We start from the raw sequence: 22975 nt of genomic DNA on the forward strand, positions 1-22975 counted from the left end.
GACACTTACTTATATAACTTGCACTCTAATTCAACTAGTATTACTCTAGAGCATTATTTTTTACTTTGAAAAATATCTACATATCTAGACCTAATTCCTCCACTCGTACCGGGTCCTACTGCATTGGATGCCGTTCTTTGAGAAGTAGGGGGAGGAGGAGGAGGAGGAGGAGGCAGCGGCGGTGGTTGGGTGAGTTGTGATCCCACATTAACTTCATTCCCATTACCCAAGGAATCAGACTTATCAGTCTTGGGAGGCTCGTTTGTAATCCTTCTGCCGTCAGGTCCCTTTTGGCACCACTGGTTGATTTCTTTGTCAAAGTAAAAGGTGTTCTCGACTCCAGGCCAACGCTCCTCCTCCGTGCCGATGGCTTTTTTAATGTTATCTGAAATCCAACCGACTATCCAAGAGGAGTTCTTCAGGCTGGCTGAAACTTGGTTCTCTGTTGAGTGGCTTTCAGCTGAGAATTCTGGGTCTCTGGTGTTACTCATACTAATGCTCCTAATTAAGTTAAAGTTTCTTTCCTGGATCCGAATCTTGAGAAATTCACACTCCCTACTTATATTGCTTCTTGGAACATTGGCTCCTTTAGATAAATAGGGAGAAATGCATTCAATATAAAACTCTGACCTCTCAAAGCAACCAAGTTCTGTAAAGTAAAGAGACGATAAGTACCTGCTTAGCACCGAGTCTTCTCTCAAAGAGATACCAGAACCACCCTTATTTGCCATGTAAAGAAACAAAGCCACAATGTCCATGCAGGTAATGTAAGTCTCCAAGATAGAAGGATTCAGACCGACAGGGATTTCTCTGTATTCTCCCAAAATCAGGGAGCAAAACTGCCAACCAAAAACCTTTTCATTATGTGTCAGTTTAGACTTTCGCTCCCTAATGTCTGATAAGAGTCCATTTGAAATAGACGTTACTAAGCTTCTGGACCCCATGTGAGAAGGACCAAGACTAGAAATCACAGAATACACATAATGTGGCCATAACTCGAGCACCTTACTGTTGATCTCAAAATGTTCAGCTTTGTGAGCAATACTAAGGTAGATTGCCTCTAAAATCCCCTCGAAACATTTACACTCCAACCCAGAGTGAACATTGTCTTCCTTGAGTTTCTGATGCGAGGATTTTACATAATCGATGTAGCAGTTACTCAGCTCCCTCTCTCCACAAAACCCACTCAGAGCAAACCTATCACTCCAAGAAATCTCTAGTTTAAGAGAAATCCCAGGTCCCGTCTCTCCCTTCCTATACATTTCCAGGGTTCTGGAAACTCCAAGAGTCCCACAAAAAAGGCCCAACAAAGATCGACCTGAAACAAACTCTGTAGGCTTTCCGTTTGCTTCGCAGCAGCACCTCCAGACCCCTAGCTCTGGAAACGACCTGATTCCAGCAAATACTGTATCATAGTCTGAAGGACTACTCACTATATAATCACGGCTTGTGCTTAGCAAGAGCAACTCAAAAAGGCAGTTCTTCCGGAAACTTCTCAAATAGCCTCGGGGTCCTTGTGGAGTATCCCCCCTACCCTTTTCAAAATTTAAAAATGTGTTTATTTTTGATTTTTCCTCCTGGGAAAGCTGAGACTGTCCTGCTCGGGTTTTGGCCTCACGTCTAATACTGGAATGTAAGTCAGGAGTGGAAACCATTTTTCTCAAAACCCTATTTATGTTCAGAATCCGCGACAAGCCTTTTGTATCACAGAGAACCAAAAAGCCTCCAAAACCAAAACATGTTGAGGTTCCACCTCTTGGAGGAACAATATCGTGACTATTCCCAAATCCTTGAGGTTGGTTCGTCCCACGAGTACCTAAGTGCGTGCCAGATCCCTCAAAACGTCCATAGTGGCGAAATTCATAAGTGGTTTGACTCTCCATTTTCTCTGTTAAGTTTCTTTCTCAAAGATATATGGCAAGCCGTCTAAAACTTGGATTCAAGCAATCTAATTCATTTTTGCTTGTGAGGTACTTGCAATCAACATTTTTCCCGCCATCACAATTTCGAATCTCAAGAATATACTTAAATTTATTCACCCTAATCTCATGAAAGAAATTTAGGCTCTTTTTTGCATAAAATATCCAATTGGCACTCCCAAAAGAAACAATGTTTCTAGAGTTTCAAATGCAAATGTTGTTGGTCCCCCTGGATAAAAGTCACTTTCTCGGACTTGCCAAGATTCTCAACAATGTCCCTAGCTCCGTCTAGCCTCCTTACATCTACAATCCCCCACCCCGAGTCAGAAACAGCTTTTGAAATCATCTCTGCTGCTTGTGCCTCTCCAGAGGCTCTGATTATTGCAGCCTGTTTCTCATATTCGGCCTTTTGTACTATGAACTTTACTCTCTCGGCATCTTGTTGTGCAACCTGCTTCTCTTCTATTGCCTTTTCAAACTCCTTTCCGTAGGTTAGGTGGGTAATTGCCACATCCTCCATAATTATGTCAAACTGTTTTGTCCTTTGCATGATTGACTCCCTAATTTCTCTGCTTACCTTTTCTCTCTGAGTAAGGAGGCTCTCTGCATCATACTTTGCAACCACAGCCTTAAGAATCTCATTCCCTATTGAGGGAAGTACCTTGTCATCGTATTCTGGACCCAAATTCTGATGTAACCTCGGAAGAAACTCAGTACTTGGCCTAAATAGGAGTCGGAGAGAAAGATTAACCATCTGTAAATCCTTGGTTCCAGTTGTGGTGTTAATTACTTTTGGTTTAACTCTAACATCATATATAAAAGGTATCTGGAACCACGGGAGAAAGAAATGGGTTCCTTCTGAAATTGGCCTTGGAGATACCCCCCCTCCAAACCTATTAAACATGACTGCTTTCTCCCCTCCATCTACATTAAACATAAATGACATTGGGATTGTACTGATTGCTCCTAATAAGAGCCCTCCCCTCGCCAGCCTCGTTAAGATCCTCTCTGCATTCATGTCTATATTTTTTACCACTGTTGTATAGGCATGACCACCTAAACTTTGCGGTAAATTTTTGGAGCAAAAACAAAATGTAGAAATTGAATTATTAGATTAAGAAAAATACAAACTAATTATATCTATATTCTATATTTCTTCACTAAGTAAAGACCAACGTAACTACTTCACGTGGAGACCAAATACGAGCTCCACAGCTCTGTCTCCATGCAGCAGGATGTTGATACTCCTTTATATTAGTGTTTGAACTAGGTTCGGATGTAAGCCTAAACTTTAAGGAATGAATCCCAGTTTTACCCTCTTTTTGAGCAAGGATTTCCCAGTGCACATTCCAAGGCCTTAAAACTGTTGATTGGTTAAACTTATCGGACAGAGATTCCCCTTCAAAAAGATCCTCTGAGACATGTTGCCATTGTCCATCACATGCCCATAACCAGAGTGTATGAACAATTTTAACATTTGGATTATTTTTAGCCTGGTGAAACTTGGCGGTATTCGTCTTTTGAACAACTAGATGTGTAGCTAAAGGCTCCAAATTCTCCTCAATGCTAGCACCTAATCTTATAGCTGCGGACTCTGCATCAGCTTGGGAGTCTCCCCAATTAGAAGGTAGACCTTTAACAATAGGCTTTTCATCAGCCTTTAGAAATCCAGTAAAACAAATTGTGCAGTTCTCAAGTATTTCACTCCTCATCTTCTTTAAAATCTCTCCAACGCTCGCAGTCTCGGGATTTTGAAAGAACCTTGTGTGAAGCTCCTTAAATACTCGAATTAGGTAGTCCAAGTGGCGATCATAGTCTGCAATGCTATTGCCTCCGCTAGCATTTGACAATGAAGATAATGCAGCAGAAAGAATATCACCGGGAGCACTTGAATTTGCTGAAATTGAGTTGGCTCCAGAAGACAAGGGGGGGTAGTGAGACTTTAAAGCGTCTTTTCGTTGCTCAAAATATTCATAAGTCTGGGCTTTAACAACTTGGCTTTCTAAAGAACTGTCCCAAACATCTGAGCGGTCATCGAGCAATACAATAGCACGTGTTTCAACATCAACACAAATCTTTCTAAAATCTTTTTGTGTATCACGGCCATCAACACTTTCTCGAGCAACGATTCTATCACCAAACTTATCTCTCTGAGGATCTAAAACTGCCCTAATGACATCGGCATATTCTCTGGTTGCATTGGTGCATATTCCCATAATATAATAGGGGGCAATAGTATTCAAAAATTCTCTTACACCAGGTCTTAGTTTTAAATAGTAAGGTGTATTCAAATCCTGTGGTAGAACAAACTTATACATTTCTGGGTCACCAGAAGAGCTAATGAAATCTTCCAGGTTAATATTACAACCAATTTTGGTCGAGTTATAAGCATGAAGAAGTGTATTGTCTAGATCAAGAATTGCAACCAACTTATTTTGTGCCAAATAATCCTTCGGTACAGTGCTTGCTAAATGAGCATCGTCAGGTAGCACTGCATTTGAATTTTGTAATTTACCTGAATTAATAGCTCCAGTAGAATCTAGCTCGCGGGAATACTTGGAATTTGTAAATCTACTTAAAGGAAACTGACCAACAGGACTCCCACTTACAAATTGATCGCTCACACATACTGGGTCCGAGAATGGATCATAATCGTCCTCATAAGGAGACGCTTCATCAATAATTTGGTCGGCAAAACTGCCCGAAGTTGAGGAATTTGACCCTTTTCTTACACTTTCATCCAAATCTGGAGGCTTCTCCCCAAATCGGCTCTTAATCTGCTTGCTCTCGCGTTTTTGCTGTCCTGATGATAATAGAGCCTCATTTGCCCTCAGAAGTTCTTTTCGCAATTTTTCAGGACTAAACTCCCCATTTTCATTAAGTAATGTAGATGAATACATACTACAATCTGCAATGGGAAGGGGGACCATATTAGTATTAAAATTCATTTTTAAAAACTTTAATAAATATGCAATCTTAGGGTATTTACTGTAACCAAGTAACTTAGTGGGAATCTCAAACAGAATTTACTTCATATTATTGATTTGCTGAAATACTTAAATATACACATTAAATATACACGCTGTTGATACTCTTTTCTAGACAATTTCTATTTTTTCTAACATTACCAACTTTAGGCGGGAACTTTAATTATAATTAATTATATATGGCCACAAATAATGAATATTTAATTTCAACGAATCTCAAAAAGAAATAGCATGTATTAGAAAACAATCACAAAAAAGAAATAATAGTGATTTTTAATACAAAACAATATTATATTTCTTTACAAATATCATCTACTTTAAACTAGCAAGCTCAGAGGTGTATCTAAAATAGAATCTATGTCTTGGAAGCTACACCCCTGTTCTATGTTTCCTCCAATCGGGGTTTTAACATCAATAAAGCATGTAATAGGTAGCGGTCCCCAAATATAACCATGGTTAAACGGGATATCTGGCTGAATAGATACGCATAGAAGTGGGTCGTCATTGATCATGTTAATTTCACCCGAAACGAACCATAGCAATAGCTTTCCCTTTGATCCTTTTGAATTTTCTCCTTGAAAAGGTCTCGGAATACACCAAGTCCATGAAGAGAGTGAACTTTCTTTATCGTATTTCCCATCAAATGGATGAATATCATATGGGATACGATTCAAAATTGCTTCTGTGTCAATTTCCTCGCATTTACCATCAAATAGTCTCTTAACTATAATCCTTCCGGTATCATCATTGTTAATTTCGACTAAAACTCCATCTAGGAGCTTCTGCTCTGAGCCATTAGATTTATAAACGACTATTGAACCTTTAGAAATGTCGTTGCTTGTTGATTCAGGAAGAAGAAGTCTCCACCAATCTTTCTTAATTTCAAATGTGGGAATTGATGGAGGGAGAAAATTCAGAAGAGAAGTTGAAATGGAAACAGAAGCACTATCTTCTTTTGAAGAGCTTGACTTCAGTATTATTTCTCCAGTTTCAGCTGAAATAGACTCAATTTCTCCATTTATCCAATATAATTCATCTATAAACCCTTCTGGCTTGTATACAAACTGTACTCGAATACCAACCTTAATATCAATCTTTGGTAATGTATTTAACACAGACCAAGATAAATTAGAATATTCTTCTATGTAAACGTTCTGATATATTTGGTTTTGAAGACAGCAGTCAGAGGAATTAAAATGTGGAAATAAATGAGTAGGGACCAAATTTGCATGTCCTTTCTTTTTTACAAGAGACCTATCAATATCACGGCAAATCAATTTTGGGATTTTTTCTACAGGCATTGACTCTTTAATTAGCTCAGATCCCTTAATTGAGTTTGAACTGCCTGTCTTTGTTGAATTTTGGCCAAAACCTTCAATTTGTATCTTCTTTGATCTAAGAAAAGGTAATAACCATTCGCTAAAGTTGTTTTCAAGCCCAGATCTCAACTCATTCATTATTTTTTTGAAATAATCTCTTTGAGCAATGCTTTTATCGTTTGCTTTTGGAAGTGGATTTGAGGACTTGTATGTATTTACTTTTGATATAAACGCACTCAAAATATCTGGTCTTACTTTAGGTAGAAGCCTCCACTCCATTGATGCTACTGCTGTCACTACGTGGCCAGGGAGCTTTGGAGAGATCTTTGAAATCTCCGGTCGTCTTGAAAACAACCACCAAATATAATATGACCAATCCGAAACTGAAAAGTATTTTTCCGGAGAAACTATGGTAGTTTCTTCACCCACAACGCAAGAGACAAAAATCTTCTCCATAGTTGAAATCTCTTCCTCACCAAAATTCCTTATTACATCCGAAATCTTCTTTTCTGACCATAGTTTCTTCCATAACTCAGGTGCCGATTCTCTTTTTTGTGCAATTCTTGCCAACAAGTGAGTAGGTATTTCACGGTCAAGATCACTTAGTTTATTCTCCTTGCCTCTCATCAGCTCATGGAAAAATGGATTACTTAAATAGGGTGCACTTCTGTTGACATACTTGTTTCTATTATTTGTTTTTAACACTTCTTTTTGGTTGTTAGAATTTCTGATATCCCCATTCTCCAGAGCAACTAAGATATCGCTCAACACGTCACCATCCTCACATACTTGGATGTTCAAATTATCATTGTTATTCATGGAGTTTTTTCCCCTACTGGTAATTTTTCTGTTAAGTATTGTCTGGTTGTGCCTAAGAATATTGGTGTCGCGCTACCAATTTTTGAAAAAAAAAAGTTAATTAAATAAAAATAAACTAAAAATTGTCTCATTTCTCCCGGAAAGAAAATATGTCATTTTTAAAACCAAATTTTACTATTAGCAACATTAGTATATCGCTAGTACACTTTTCAAATGTTTAAAAATAGAAACCGAAATAAACCAGCTACAAAAAATGACAGTAATATGAAGCATCTAAGGCTACTTTTCTTGTTATCTGTCGCATTTAACTCCAGAATAACTGGGTTTTTTAAATTTTTTTTTCTCTCATTTTACCATATTCAAACCCATCATTACTAAATTTACATACAAAAAAATGGGCGCCATTTCAACATGTTATTTCTGAAAAGATATAATTTCTGTTAATTCCCGAGTGGGGATTAAGGGATATGTGGAATTTATCTAATTATATCTAAGCATTTTATTTTCTTTGGATTTTTCTAATTCAAGTAATTTTGAGTCTTTTTTTCATTCTAGAATAGTCCAGTTTCGCGAATTGTGATTTAGATAAAAGTTTTAAACAAGGCAAAATGACTTACAAGCTAACTTTGATTCGTCACGGAGAGAGTGAGTGGAATAAGGAAAACAGATTCACAGGTTGGACAGACGTTAATCTGAGCGAACAAGGAGTTAGAGAGGCCGTTGAGGCAGGAAAAATGCTCTTGGATAAGGGTTTCAAGTTCGATGTTGTATATACTTCTGTCTTGAAAAGAGCAATAATGACAACATGGACTGTTTTGAAAGAATTAAATAACATTAGTTGTCCAGTCATTAACCACTGGAGACTGAATGAAAGACACTATGGTGCTCTACAAGGCCTCAATAAATCTGAAACTGCTTCTAAGTTTGGTGAGGACCAGGTCAAGATATGGAGAAGAAGCTTTGACGTTCCTCCTCCAGTCCTTGAGAAGTCTGATCCCAGATGGCCAGGGAATGAGTTGATTTATAAGGGCATCTGTCCACCCTGCCTGCCAACAACAGAATGCTTAAAGGACACAGTTGAAAGAGTCAAACCATACTTTGAAGATGTAATTGCTCCTTCTATCATGTCAGGAAAATCTGTCTTGGTTTCTGCTCATGGAAATTCCCTTAGAGCTCTTCTATACTTGTTGGAAGGAATGACACCAGAACAAATCCTCGAAGTTAATATTCCTACAGCATGTCCACTTGTTTTGGAATTGGATGATGAATTGAAAGTAACAAACAAATATTATCTGATTAGTGAAGAAGAACTCAAGGTTAAGATGGAGGCGGTTGCAAACCAAGGAAAGGCTAAGTAAAGAGATATAGTGCTAATTACCTATTTAACTTCTCGGTACTAAGTCTAGATTAGATTAGATTCATAACTTTTTCTTTAAATCATCCTAAAGATTTCTTCGATTATCTTTATTAAATATGATCACAAGACAGTCTAAGATCTGTATAAAAAAAACAAAAGACTCAATGTTTTGGGAATTATTAGAAGAATTCTAAAATAAAGCTGAAATAAATTTCCTGTTATTAACGGGGTAATTATACCACCGTCCCTTAATATGAGATATAAGAGGATTATTAAAACTAATCAATAGTATCCCGGTAGCCTCATCCTCTTTCCTTCGTCGATTTAACTTGATAAAATATTAAATAAGAAGTTTCCGGTTACTTAGTATTATACTTTAGCAATAAAAGTCCAAAGTTACTGGTAAACGAATCAGGAGATTCTTGTATTCAATGATATATGATGCCTAATGTCTATTCTGACTCTTCCTCAGATTCTTCAGATGCTTCAGTAACAACAGATGATTCCGAAGTTATTTCTTCATTCTTCTGGTTGTCAGATATCTTTGGCTTGTATTCTGCCTCAGTTTCAAGCTCAGCAATTAATGATTGATCTGAAGCACTTATGTATTTCATTGGTTTTGAATATAATTGGTAAATTGAAGTGTAATTCTTGACCTTCATAATCTTTTTTTCATGTGCTAAAAAGCCTCTCCATGTAGTTAGTGCCTGGCCATCAGTAAATATAGGGAAAACTGAACCTAATTTATCTAATAGAGTACTTGCTATGGTATTTTCATCATCAGAAAATGCCGAAACTACTACAAAAATCCCACAAATTGTGTTAGTATGGATTGGGAATTTTGATCCTTTAACCATCTTGTTAAGAATTTGTTCTGAGAAATAAGCAAATAATTGGGAACGGTTAACCAAAGGAACTGATAACCCATCACATTTCTTCGCTATGTCTGTAGCAACACATTTACCCTCTGGAGTGGTATATTTACACCAAGCATGATGTGCCTTAACCTTGGATTCAAAGATAACTGAATCCTCAAGTATATATGGTCTATGAACTGCGTGATCTTTCTCTAATAAGAAAATCTGTCTAATCTCAGAAAATCCATAGATTTTTGTGGTTGACAAGTCACTTGAAGGTAATAATCTGTATCCAGACTTGGTACAAATATCTATCAAAGCAGAATCTTCAACTTGTTCCCATTGTTGTACATGAAGACCAAAAACTGCCTTAATTGATTCAACACATTGTTGAGCTGAGGAGTTTTCAAATGGATTGAGCTCCTGTAAAGTAAATGAAACTTCAGAGCAAACATCACGATATATCTTGGAATTAACTCCCTTTGCGAGAGGAGATGCTGAAATGGCTTCTTGGAGAGCCTCAGACTTGTGAATAGCAGCTCCGAAGAGTCTTGAGGTATAAGGGGCTACCTTAGGGAAGGTTCTTAAGTTATAGTGGGCTGCAATCTCTGTTGGATTCATTAATGCTAAGTTCAAAGGTCTCAAATCAACAGATGGTAATGACGGCATTTTGAAGATGTTTGAGCAAATTTCCTTTCTTATGAACTCGTCTAATCCTGCCTCATTCTTCAAGGCAGCAGTAGCTCTCATAACAGAGGCACACTGAATATCATTCCTCATTTCGTCATACATGGTAATCAAGATTCTTAAACCTAGACATGTGTCTTCAACAAAAGTAAATCTACCCCTTTCTCTTAATTTGGTTGCAGCGCGTACAGCCATATCATACAACTTTCCAGATCCCATAGTAGAAAGTAATCCAAATTTGTAGGGTTCCCTTCCGTACTGTTGCAGTGCCAAACACTCATTGGTATCTCTAAACAAACCGCTTGGCTTGACTGGGAGTAATCTTCCCAACTCGCTTGCACCATGTCTGTCAGTACGTTGTATTATTATTGGGCCTGTTTCGGCAGCAGATTTACCCCATAATGGTGCATCAGTTGGAGCATGTCTTCTGAAACGGCTTGTCTTTTCATATGGTCCCTTTCCAGACTCAACGGTATGAGTGGGGAAGCTAGGGATTCCAGAAACTACTTTTTCTGGTAAGATGTAGCCTGGAATCATAGAGGCCTTATACGGGCCGATCAAATGCCAGTATGATCGTGCTGAGTCACGAATGATAATTCTTTGTGGTCTGTACTTTTGCAAAGTACGGATACTTTCAGCCAACATTGGTGGCAACATTCTAGATCCTTGCCATCCAATAGCCTCAACAACTAGATCTCCGCCTGCGAATCTGACAGCACTAATTGGCCATAAACCAGCAGCCTTCTCTACCAATAGCTTACCCTCAATTGAAGATGATCCACTTGTCTGTAGAAGTGCTCCCAAACCTGGATGTTCTGGAGTTGAAATCATTGTAATTGGAGGAGTAATAAAAACACGATAACCTCTAGACGCTAAATCTAAAGCTCTTCCCTGGACCTCTAATGCATTTCTTGACTTGGAACTGATCCACATTTGATGGCCTCCACTCTTTACCTTTCTAAAACGTTCATGAGCTGGATTAATGTCGCTTGGAGCTTGTAATGAAGCAGAAAGTTTGGCTGAATCCCAAACAACTAAGAATGGGTTCTTTGGGTTGCTCTCATCCAAGAACTGTCTTACCTTTGAATGACTTCCTGGCATATATAACCCAGGCTTCATTGTTCCAATAGGGCCTACTCCAGAAACCACTTTATCCTGAATAAATCCTCCCATCGAACCCATTGAACCTGCACCACTTCCAAATGGACCAAAGGTAGTAATTCCTGGCCCTCCCATTGGACCCGCTGAACCCATTGGACCCGCTGAACCCATTGGACCCGCTGAACCCATTGGACCCATTGGACCCATTTGAGCACCAAGAGGACCATAAGCAGATATAACAGGTCTTCCAGTCATAATACCCATTGGACCATAGGCATCGAAACCAACCCTTTCACCACCATATCCCCCCTTGGCTCCGCCAGGACCCATCATTGTACCAGCACCAAGACCAGGAACATATGAGTTGTATGCTGAGGAAATCCCCGGAACTCCTGCAGATAGTCTTACGTTTTCCATTTCAGAAAATGTGGATGGGTAAGGACCAAGCATTGTTTGAGCATCGAATTGAGTGGCTCTTGCCATCAAAGCTCTAATATGCTCCTCTGGTAATGGTCTTCCTTTTTCATCATGAGTTGGAATAGAAAGCTTTCCACCTGGATAATTCAACATATATTTCTCTGGGTGATAATTTGGACTAATTCTTAGTGCGTGAATCTCCTCTAAAGAACCTTCTCTTGCTGAGAAGCCTCTCTTCTTTAAAAATTGCAATCTGAGCTTACCCTTAACTTTTGCTGAAACTTCTCCGTCAGTCTGAACAACAACCTGATGTAATTTCTCATCCCAAGCCTCCTCGACTCCGGCTAAGTTCAAGTCTGATGGAGCGAACAACAAATTGTTGAAGTTAGCACGGTCTAATCTGGGCAATGATGGAGGGTTGGTTGCTACTTTAGAATCGAATAACTTCTTCTGTTCCTCAACAAACTTAATCTGAGCTGCAACCTCAGGATTCCTCATCATCCTTTCAGGAACCCTAGCAGCATTTATCATCTGTGGAGTTCTTGCGGAATCAAAGACTTGTTTTTTTACCAAATTTCTTGCTATGTTTCCACTTCTAGATAAATATGCCGAACCAAAACATCCTCCTACCAATGCCAACTCAACCACTAAAATCAAAAGCTTTTTCATCGTTTAGTTCCGAAAGTCTCAATGTATAATTTACTAAAGATAATTCCTCTTTGAGTATATATCTTTCAATGATTTACTTCTCTTTTTATCAAACCTTATATATGATCAAGTAAGTGTCCAAAATTTTTTACTTTACCTTGAAAAACAAGGAATTATTATTAGCTCTCACTCTCTCACTTTCACTCTCCTACTTATCTGCCTTTATTGCACGATGAAGAAAATATTTACTCCTCATTAGATCCAGTAATACAAATTAATAGATGGCGCCAACCCCGAGACTTGCATCTATTAAATCTTTTTATTCATCTAGCATTTTTTAGAGAGACTAAACAAATATTATACAAGAAATAACCCACTGGAGGAGTTTTCTCTGCCTTATAAATTTATTTTTTCTTCTTCTTTACATCTCTTTCTCTGTATGACTGGCTTCCTACCATATGTTTTAGATGACTGTTCTATCTCTAGTAGATGTTTCATCCTTTTATTAGACACATCCTCCCTTTATTTTGGCATTGATTTAATCTAAAATATTCCTATTTTTTTTTTCTCTGTCCAAATATGTCTGAGTTTTTCTCTGACCGCAGTACTTTTTTTTTGTAGAATTTTGCCCAAAAGCAATTTCCCGCTGGATTTTATTATCACAGGTCACATTATACTATGGCAAATAATAAGGTGGAAAGTTGTTTTAATCTTTATTCAAATTTTGAACAAAAACAGCTTTAAATTGTGTGAAAATCTCTGGATTAATCACTTTTAGTTGGTTCTCTACTTGAAAATCATTCGAGGCTTTTTTTGTTAAATTTAAGATGTGTTCTAAGTATTAATATGAATAGCTCTATAGATGAATCAAATCGGCCCACATCCAGAAATATGGAAAAGGTTTACATTGAAATTAAGGATGGTTCAGAAGATTTTTCGGGCTCAGAATATGATATTTTAATTAGAAATGATGCAGAAATTAAGCAAAAGCCGTTTCTAGTTAGAAAGACACAAATCTTCACAATTAGTCATTATATACTATTTTACGGATGCATACAAGGGTACATGGAGCAGCTATTTCCTGCAAACTACTCACTTTTTGAGAGTCTGCTGTCAATGAATCCAGTCACTATTGGAACGGCAGCCTTTTTGCAAAAGCTAATGTTCACTATTGCTTCCCCATTTTGGGGTATGATAATAGATCATTCAGACCCTATCTATATAATGAAATTTTCTATAATCTCACTAACTATTTCTTCGTTATTGATATGCTTCTCACATACAATAAACCAGTTCTTCTTTGCCATGTGTTTTTGGGGATTCTTTTCTTCAGTGCTTGGTCCATTATCTCAAAAGATTGCCTCAGAAAATATCATAGACAGTGGAAGGGGAAAGTACTTTGGAAAACTTATGTTTTTTCAGACAATTGGAAGACAGTGTGCTTTAATGTTTGCTGGATTTGTAAGCAGCAGACATAAAATTGAAATATCAAGTCATTTTGGATTTTGGATGTTTCCCTTCTTGCTTTCAAGTTTGTCAGGGATAATTCTCTTTACTTTATTGAGAATCTTCATTTCTAGCAATAAAGACCTTCAGCAAAACCACTTACATTTATCTATCAAGTTTAATGGAATCTCATCCATTACTAGTCTGGGCTATATTTTCAAGTCAAAAACTGTTATCTCGATTTTTCTCTTGGGAATGGTCAATGCAATCCCCAGAAGTGCTCTGAATTTTATCCCAATGTGGCTACAATCTACTGGGCTTTCTCAACTTAGTGCTTCATTTATTGTTTCAATCAGTTGGGTTGCTGCCATGTTTGTATCACCTATTGTAGGCTTTGTCAGTGATGTCTTTTATAATATCTCTCCCTCCAAAGGGAGGATTTTGATGGCTCAAATTTCGCTTGTTTTTAGATCCATATTTCTATATTCTCTAATTGCAAGAGTCCCAAATGCAGTTTCCCATTTCGAGTCTGAACAGTCCAAAATTATTGTGTACTCCATCATATCCTTCATTATTGGGCTTTTCGCTGGATGGCCTGGAATTGGTGCCTGCAGACCTATTCTTTGTGAAGTCATTCTACCTCAGCACAGGGCAACAGTCTTTGCCCTCTCATCCACATTTGAAGGAATTGGAGCGGCTTTTTTTGGTACTAGATTTGTCGGAGATCTAGCAGTTTCTTTTTTCGGATATAACTCAGATAAACGGTTATCTGACTCTAATTTGAACTACATTGCGTTGGGAAATGCCATTCTTTGCATGACAATTTTTCCCTGGATTATTAGTATTTTACTTTTCTATTTTATTACAAGAGAAAGCCAAAAACCAGTGCTTATTGGCAAGGACAAGTCAAGTATGGACAGGATTCCTGATAAACAGTTATTTGTTGAAATCAAGACAATATGAGAATTTCGTATTTAACAAAAACGATCACACATGCTTATATAGTTATATTTTTTGTTTTTGTATAGATATATCCTCACAGGGATTTTTTTTAGTTAGTTAAACTTTTTTTTCCTTCTGCACTTCTGAGTCTACAAATTAGGCGCCACGATTCACATGCACTGTATTTAGTTGACAATTTTGAAGATATACTGATTAGATTCAAAAATATAAATTGCCAGAGAAGGAAAGATAGAGTAAATTTTTTCTCAAAAAAATGGATGTTGCTCAAATTTTTATTTGTGAGGTTAGTTTTTTCACGAAATTTTCATTTAATATCTTTAATATATTACTTTTTGTTCTTTAGGAATGTGGATCTGCTTATACTGGAAGAGAATTATATAGCCATCACTTAGAAATTGTTCACAAAAAAAAAACAAATGCCAGGAAAATTATAGAGACTGCTAAAGCCAAGTCTGGAAATGTGACCAGTGCTCCGACTTATGTCGAATCTTATCTCTCTTCAAAAACGATTAAGGATGGAAAAGACCCAAATAACAAAAATCAGAAAGCAGACTTTCCAAGAGTCTCTATAGACCCCTTTGAACCCAAGGAGAAGAAATACATTGAGGAAATAGGCCGGGGAGTTGCTGCTGAAAAACTTGCACAATACCTTAATGCCACAGGTTCTTCACTCGCAAAGGAAATCCCAAAATCAAGTCCACCTAAAGAGGGAAAACCAGCTAACAAAGATTCCGAAAAAAAATCAATGCGACTAGATGAAATTTCTAAGAGCCTCCTGTCTGTTCATTTGGACATGGTCAAGCTTTCTCAAATCCCACCAATTTTAGGGCTACAATTAGAAGTTTCCATGGGCCAACTTACAAACTGGTGCAACCAAGTCGAGAAGTACATAGAAGTTAAGGGGCAAAAAAAGGGTTTATTTAGAGCAAAGAAGAAAGTTCTCCTGTCTAATTTTGAAAAAGTTCTTCTTCAATCTAGAGAATATATTAACAACACTCTACGTCCTGAAGTAAAGAAGTGCTCTGCAATTTGCTCTTTATTAGAGCAACAATTCAATGAAGTTGAATCAATCAGAACAAAAGTTAATACCATGATCAAAAGTGGTTCATACTCATCTTCTGAAAGTTCCGAGTTGGTCTCCAAGTACGATGAAATCTCAAAGACCTTCCTACGTGAGATTGTTCACAACAATAAAAAAGCACTTTTTTGGAATGCAACAGTTGAGGAGATTCACAACCAAGTCAAGGAAATGATTAGAATGTTCAATGAACAAATCGATATGTTATCAACTGAATTCAACTCGAAAATGATTTTTACTTTGTTTTTGCCACAAAAGGTCATTTTCATCTAATTATAGAATAAAAACTAAGGGGGAAAACTGTGAAATCAAGGATTAACAAAAAATAGTTTCTTTATTAGTGTAAGAACTGACTTTATCTAATCAAATATTCTTCTAAAAACTCCTCATACCCAGGTTTTTTCGAGTAATTTAATCTTTTCTTTTTCTTTTTTTGTTGACTCGTAACAAATAGGCGCCCAAGTTTTTCTCTTCGAGCTATTAATTGCAAAATGCTGTATCTAAAAGTGGGATACTGTGAGCCAACTTGTACCCTTCACTAAAACAACAGAGACAACTAGTTTTTGTACAGTGGCAAAACAGTACCAATTTCTCTTTATTCTTCTGATTCAGAGGAATTTTTATTGAGTTAATAGATAATAAGAATCTCAAAATACCCAAGGCATATAACTTTTAAAATGGGACTTTTCAAAAAAGTTTTCCTGTTGATTGCCTTTTTATTTGGGTTTTCTGCCTCACAGGACTTGAGCATTTTAAGTGACCCAGGCTCAAATCAAGTAGATATCTCAAGGTCTCCCAATCAAGATCTAGAAAACTACATCAGTATCGATGATGATTTGAAAAAGAAAATTAAGGCAAATGTAACAGTTGAGTTGTTGGATGGAGCTAATAAAGATGAAAATGATATGTCTGAAACCTGGGAGTTACACCTAAACAGTGGCGAAACATTCAAGGAAAGTGATAATACTTACTACTCAAAAATTGGTAAGTCACCAGAAAATATTGCAAAAAACATCCCAGATATCAGATCATCCATTTTGAATTGTATTAATCAAATCAGATCTGTGGAGGGTGAAAAAGCTGCAAATATGAATATGTTGGCTTGGGACTACACAATTGAGGGTTACGCAACTAACTCAGCTCAAAGAATTTGTTCTTCGGGACAAGTTCTACAAAGTCCCAATGTATGGCCTTACAAAGGAGCTGAGGGAGAATTGATAGCCACTTCTCCAAGGCTCAATAATCCGGATCCCAGAACAATAATGGACAAAGTTTGTGATCTCGTTCAGCAGTGGAATAATACAGGTTCTTTTTTGCCAAAAAAAGCAGACTTTTCAAATATTTTTAAATGGGACATAGGAAATAGCTTCCAATATGCAGAACCATATCTACAATTAGTTTTGGCTAAGAATACACTTGTTGGATGTTCTTTCCAAACAAACTGTCATGAAAATATTGGAACTGTTGTGGTTTGCCAATTTAGTGATAAACCTGACCCAGAAACTCCTCCTTATGCTCACATTCATAAAGCCTTTAATCTAACTGAACCTCAACGTCAACCATGCGGAAGATGTGGTTTTGGAGCCAAATGTTGTTATCAAAATTTGTGTGTTGGGAGAGATGTTGGATCTTCATGTCCAAAATGCACTTTTTCAGATCCAATCAAGGAAAATAATGATGACCTTGCCTACTGCTTGGACAAATATTATCAGACCTGCTCAAGCTCAAACTGTCCGGATGCATGTGTAGACAAACACCAAATTCCAGAAGGAATTCTAATTAATCAATGTTTGTGTACTTCTAAGCAACTAATTGAAGATATGCTTCTTTTTGATCAGCTTCCTCCGGACCCACAACTATCTTATACCGAGGGATGGAAGAATAAGAAAGTATATCTCCATGGAGTTTGCAGAAATGTTAATGGAGAACCTCAAAAAGTAATAGAAATTCCAGATGTCGGAAGTAATATTGAAGAAAGAGAAGAACCCAAGGAAGAAAACATTGGAGTGAAAATTATATCCTCAGAGAGTATCAGATCTGCAATCTTAAAAAATTTAAACACTATCAGGTCAGCTCAACCTGCTGCTGATATGGCAATGCTTATGTACGACTTTACTCTCGAAGGCTACTCTAGAATTAGAGCCAAACAAATCTGTGAGGCTGAGGATCAACACTCTGAATTCTTGGGAATTAATGGGACCTTCCCACCTTTTGTCAAATGGCCATACAGAGGAGGATCTGGTGAGACATTATTTTTGGTAAATGAGACATCTTCAGTTCCCGTTGATATTGACGATCAAGAAATGGCAAATATCCAGCTAGGAGATGCAGATCCAATTCAGATTATTGAAAATGCAATACAAAGTTGGTACTCGGAAGGTGAATCCTTTGATTTCTTTAACATCACAAATAACTATGGTAAGGATTTCTACAACTATAGAATGATTATCCGAGCAGAGGCAACTGCCGTTGGGTGTTCCATAGCAACTAACTGTAAATCAAATGGGTTAAAAACAGTTTTTGTTTGTCAATACAACTACCCAAACTTTAAGGACCCAATGCATGTTAGAGAGTCTATATCTAGGAGAAAGCTCTTGGATATTAAATACTTAGATTATGATTTGCCTTATCTTCACATAGAGGCTGATCCATTCTTACTTCTCCAACAAAGAAGACCTTGTGGTCGTTGCAGAAGAGGATCTACATGCTGCGAAAATAATCTATGTGTTGGAATTGATATCTCCCAATCAAGTATCACTTTTGTACCACCAATTTTGGAGAATCGTCAAAACGGAGGTTGCAGATCTGCCTTTGTTAGACCTTGTAACCAACTTAACTGTCAAGTTAATTGTATGAATCCAAGTAGCTCTTACTTAGCTCACCAGTGTTTCTGTGTAAGCCCAGAAAATATGGGTAAACTTGCTTTTGCAAGTCCTGATGCCTTAGATCTTAATAAAACTCTTATTGAAGAGATCTACAACAAAAACACAACCACTGATGGATTCAATCGTATGTTAATGATAGATGGTGTTTCCACTCCACATCCTATAGCGACTTATGGTTACATTTTTGGTTTAGTAAACTCTCATGGTCTGTGTCTCAAGCTTCCAGGCTTTGAAGAAGAGTATAGTGAAACAATAATGGATTCTATTGAGGGTAATATGACTGCAAACATTGAAAGAATGGGATTCTCCCTGGACAGTGATAACATTACATTGTTGTCTGATGTTTTTATGGACTTGCCAGAGGATGATAATTTCATCCAAAAGGATTTAACTGACAGGTTTAGACAAGAATTTTTGCTTGCAATTAATAGCTTCAGAAGTATTGTAGGTAAATTTGCAACAAACATGAACAAACTAGCCTACGACTTTACATTGGAAGGAATTGCAAAATCTTCAGCAAAGCAATGCCAAATTGCATCCTTAAATAGATTCTTCGAAATTAATGGGGTCCCTCCTCTAACTTATTTATCTCCAGCCAATGAGACATTGCTTCCAAATAATGTAGCATCTATAGTAGCAAGCTGGGCCAAACCTCTTATTTCAAAAAATGGAAATATCCAAACCGAAGCTTTCCTTGATTCTTTGAATAAATATGGAAAGTCTCTCCCAGACTCAGCTAGGCAGTTATTTAGTGCTCATGCTACTTCTGTTGGTTGTTCAATATTCTCAAACTGTCCAGAAGGCAGATATTTCGTGGTTTGTCAGTTCAATCATCTCGACAAAACAGAGTATCCATTTAATCCAATTGAAGATGGATTAAGCATTCCAAAAGCTCCTTGTAGTTGTTGTGGGTCAAAAGCAAGCTGCTGCGAAAATAACCTTTGTGTTGGTGGAAATAGTGTTGGACAGGATTTCTCTGTATGCAATGATATTTCAATGAGTAACGAGAATGGAAAATCCTGTAGCTCTTCTTTTTACAAGAGTTGTAAGGATCTGAATTGCAAGGGTCAGTGTCTAAAGCCTTTGGAAGAAAGTGATCCATTCTATAACCACTATATTTTCAACCAATGTACATGTAGTAAAAAGAAGAGTGGAAGTTCTCCTCAATCAGGACTATTACAAGATGGAAAAGCTTTGATTAGAGGAAGCTGTACGAGTGTGAATACAACCAGATTGGATTCTCCAAGTGTTCTTGTAAAATACAATAATTTGTTAAATTTAGAGCTAATTTCTAATGGAAGAAACAGAAATACTGTATCTCAATCTCTTTCTGCTGCCTTACAGAGTGAACTTAAAGGGAAGCTGACGGTTTTGGATTCAAGACCTATTCTTTACGCCTTGAATAAGAAACGAAGCAAGTTGGGTGAAAATGCTATAAATATGAATATGTTAAAATGGGATTATTCTTTACAAGGGTATGCTCAAAATTGGGCTACAGTTTGTTTGGCAGGAAAGAATAATAATAGTCCTCATGAATTCCCATACAGAGGAGGAGAAAGCGAAGTCGTATATTCTTCTGAAATAGGTGAGGAATATGATGAACGTACTTCTCCTTTGAAGGTTGTGGATTCCTGGTTCTCAGGCGAGGAATTATATGAGGGAAAGAAGGGAACAGCTTCAATAACACCAAAAGTCATGGATTTCCTTACAGTAGCTCAAGCAACATCTTCTTCTGTGGGTTGCTCAGTCGTTAAGGGTTGTCCAAATGCTGGGTTTGTTGTAGTTTGTCAATTTGACTCTGGAGTTAATCTAAATAAGTATCCTTATGTTAGAATTTCAGAAGCTAAAGAAAATAAGGTACCTGAATCACAAGCACATCCTTGCGGAAAATGTTCCTCAGGGTCAACATGTTGTAATGAAAATCTATGTGTAGGAATAAGTCAAAACCCAAGCAAGCTTGCAGCTCCATTGGTCACAAAACTCTCTTCTAGTAAAAACTGCATCTCATCCATTTCCAAGAAGTGTAGCCCAGGATTATGCTCAGAGGGTTGCATTCCTCAAGTAACTTCTGAGGAATCTGAGAAGATTGCTTTATATGACAAGGACAACTCAATTCAATTTACGGTTAATCAATGTCAATGTGTCTCAGGAGAGCTTTTAAAAACACCAACTGATGCTTGGAAGCTCGGAATGGTACGTCGAAACGGACAATGCGAAAAAGTTAATGGTTATAGCGTTGAAGTAACTAGGGCTCAAATTCATTACTTTAATACAGTCACGAACGCTACAAATAGTTTTGATGAAAATACAAAACAGAACCTAGATAATAATTTTGAGGGTGAGAAAGAAAAAACAAAGCGAGGTTTTTCACAGGAGTGCATTGATCAAGCTAAAACCAATGGATTATCCTTGAAATGCATTGCCAATCCATTAAATTGCTCAATACAAACTTTGTGCTACGCGTATCCAAACAGGAAAAACTGCTTCTGTGGAGACGAAAAGAGCAAGAAGTGCGAGGCATTGAAGCTTTGCAGAAGGGATTTACAAGATCCGGTTAATTTTGTAAATCCTAATTGTACTGGAAAGCTTGCCTTATCCAAAGGCTGTCCTTGTTCAAAGAATGTATTCAGTCTGGAGTGCAGCTGCAGTGTTTATCCCAAGAATCCCGGATGTCCTTGTGATAAGGAACCCAAATCCTTAATATGCAAGGATCTAGTCAGAACATCAGAAGCTGCTCAACAGAAAGTAAACTATGCCTTGTCTGAAGTTAATAACGTTTCTAGAACACTAAGAGGTTAGGCTAATTAGCTGGAAATTTTGTGAAAGTAGGTCTTCATTTATCTTTGCTTTCCTTTTTTCTATGAATTCTGAAGACTAACCTAAAATATTATCTCAATAAATACTAGTTAATAATGTGTAAGTATGTTCCCGCTTAAAAATTTGTTTTTTTTTAATCAATATTTATTTAGAAAATAAATTCAGTGAATACAGAAGAAAACAGAGAAGGCAGGAGAGTAGAGTTCGGATTTAAGAAATTGGTTCTGAATAGATTCTAAACATATTAAAGTCACTAAAGATACCGTTAAGTTTCGTAAAACTGAACTTTTGTAACATAAAGGAATTCACACAATAAATTACTTCATTACGTTAAGTAAGGTTAAAATGGTTGAGAAAATTTGGAAAGAATGTGCAATTATGTCAGAAAAATTAAAAAAAAATTAATTATGTTTTTGAAAAGAAAACAATAAGTACCCAAATAACAGTAAACAAGCGCCAAAGTAGGAATTTACAAAAAAAAATCAATTAAAAACATTTACTAATAATACTAATTTTTAGCGATGGTTTGAAAGTGAGTCATTGTGAATGGTGATTGATGATAGAAGTACGAAGAACTAGTCAAATTCCTTTATGGGCATCCAAAATATTGGTACTTGTCCTTTTTTTGGTGGTTTTCTCTGACATTTTTGAAACTCAAAACAAATTATTACACTTTCAAAAGATTAGTTTGTTGAAATTACAGGAAGGGAGTATAAAGGATGAAACAAACAAGAGTACCGGATCTGAAGCTTTGGATTTAAACAAGAAGAGTGATTTTTTGGAAGTAGATAACCGATTAGAGGAAAATGAGGTAAATTCTGAAGCTAAATTAGAAACAAGTGACGTAAATGAAATTGAGAGTAAGGTGTCTGAGTATTCTCTAGATTCCGTGGATGAGCTGATATCACCCATTGTTAGTATTTGTTTAACTGAACTAACAAACATTCACGATATTCTTGAATTAGAATATAATTCAATTTCATCCATTTCAATGTTGGATAATTTAGAAGAGTGCATTAACACAAAAAATACTATTGATAAGATTTTAAAGATAATGATCAAAGCCAAGGAACTGTTGTTCTACGAAAAAAAAGGTAACTTTTCTGATAATAATTCACTAAAAGAAAATTCAGGAAAGGAATCAAAAAACAATAAAAATAAAACTTCTGACTTGTTCTTCTATCTTCAAACAAATATCTCAATACTGAAGAAGACAATTTCTCTCTATAATATTAAATACAGAGTTTTCTCAAGTCAGGAACAGATTCTTAGTCGGATTACTATGTTAATGAATGAAATTAATACTTTGGTTAGTAAATTCAAAAACTTAACCAAAAATAATAAAAATACCTTTGAAAAAGTTATGTTTGAAGTTACAAAACCTGTTTCTAAGGTCATTCATGAATATAAATCCATCTTAAGGAAAACCCGCTTGTTTATGTTCACTAAATACCACACCAAACATTCCAAGAACATTGAGCATTATATACAAACTATTTCATGTATGCTCAAATATAGAATTCAATCTTCACCTGCATTTGACGAACTTCTCTTTATGTTGAAACCAACTCTTAAGTCATGTAGGTAGTCAAATTATCTTTCACTGTAGGAATTAACACTAGATTTCTCCCGTATTTTCAATATTTTTGTGCCCTCACTTTCCCGCCGAAACTGT

General features: G+C 36.8%; 9 protein-coding genes across 9 annotated transcripts; 5 read left to right on the forward strand and 4 right to left on the reverse strand.

The window, feature by feature from the left end:
• Positions 1–53: 53 nt before the first annotated feature.
• Positions 54–1883, reverse strand: cubi_03095 (uncharacterized protein; the record flags this gene model as incomplete). Its single annotated transcript, XM_029020108.1, has 1 exon — positions 54–1883. One exon carries the CDS (start codon positions 1881–1883, stop codon positions 54–56), a length of 1830 nt encoding a protein of 609 aa, XP_028876115.1.
• A 232-nt stretch (positions 1884–2115) lies between these two features.
• Positions 2116–4867, reverse strand: cubi_03096 (NLI interacting factor; the record flags this gene model as incomplete). The annotated part of the gene is made up of 3 exons (XM_029020109.1): positions 2116–2885; positions 2956–2975; positions 3096–4867. The coding sequence occupies 3 exons, from the start codon at positions 4865–4867 to the stop codon at positions 2116–2118; spliced, it is 2562 nt and encodes an 853-aa protein (XP_028876116.1).
• A 356-nt stretch (positions 4868–5223) lies between these two features.
• Positions 5224–7044, reverse strand: cubi_03097 (uncharacterized protein; the record flags this gene model as incomplete). Its single annotated transcript, XM_029020110.1, has 1 exon — positions 5224–7044. The coding sequence occupies one exon, from the start codon at positions 7042–7044 to the stop codon at positions 5224–5226; it is 1821 nt and encodes a 606-aa protein (XP_028876117.1).
• A 608-nt stretch (positions 7045–7652) lies between these two features.
• cubi_03098 (glycolytic phosphoglycerate mutase) lies at positions 7653–8402 on the forward strand (the record flags this gene model as incomplete). Its single annotated transcript, XM_029020111.1, has 1 exon — positions 7653–8402. The coding sequence occupies one exon, from the start codon at positions 7653–7655 to the stop codon at positions 8400–8402; it is 750 nt and encodes a 249-aa protein (XP_028876118.1).
• A 451-nt stretch (positions 8403–8853) lies between these two features.
• On the reverse strand, positions 8854–12132 carry cubi_03099 (uncharacterized protein; the record flags this gene model as incomplete). The annotated part of the gene is made up of 1 exon (XM_029020112.1): positions 8854–12132. The coding sequence occupies one exon, from the start codon at positions 12130–12132 to the stop codon at positions 8854–8856; it is 3279 nt and encodes a 1092-aa protein (XP_028876119.1).
• Positions 12133–12957: 825 nt separating this feature from the next.
• cubi_03100 (uncharacterized protein) lies at positions 12958–14520 on the forward strand (the record flags this gene model as incomplete). The annotated part of the gene is made up of 1 exon (XM_029020113.1): positions 12958–14520. The coding sequence occupies one exon, from the start codon at positions 12958–12960 to the stop codon at positions 14518–14520; it is 1563 nt and encodes a 520-aa protein (XP_028876120.1).
• Positions 14521–14773: 253 nt separating this feature from the next.
• Positions 14774–15871, forward strand: cubi_03101 (uncharacterized protein; the record flags this gene model as incomplete). Its single annotated transcript, XM_029020114.1, has 2 exons — positions 14774–14803; positions 14864–15871. 2 exons carry the CDS (start codon positions 14774–14776, stop codon positions 15869–15871), a joined length of 1038 nt encoding a protein of 345 aa, XP_028876121.1.
• Positions 15872–16275: 404 nt separating this feature from the next.
• On the forward strand, positions 16276–21282 carry cubi_03102 (uncharacterized protein; the record flags this gene model as incomplete). The annotated part of the gene is made up of 1 exon (XM_029020115.1): positions 16276–21282. The coding sequence occupies one exon, from the start codon at positions 16276–16278 to the stop codon at positions 21280–21282; it is 5007 nt and encodes a 1668-aa protein (XP_028876122.1).
• Positions 21283–21856: 574 nt separating this feature from the next.
• On the forward strand, positions 21857–22888 carry cubi_03103 (uncharacterized protein; the record flags this gene model as incomplete). Its single annotated transcript, XM_029020116.1, has 1 exon — positions 21857–22888. The coding sequence occupies one exon, from the start codon at positions 21857–21859 to the stop codon at positions 22886–22888; it is 1032 nt and encodes a 343-aa protein (XP_028876123.1).
• Positions 22889–22975: the final 87 nt, after the last annotated feature.

This window comes from Cryptosporidium ubiquitum (assembly GCF_001865345.1).
Source record: "Cryptosporidium ubiquitum isolate 39726 chromosome Unknown contig_5, whole genome shotgun sequence".
Classification (NCBI taxonomy): Eukaryota; Apicomplexa; class Conoidasida; order Eucoccidiorida; family Cryptosporidiidae; genus Cryptosporidium; species Cryptosporidium ubiquitum.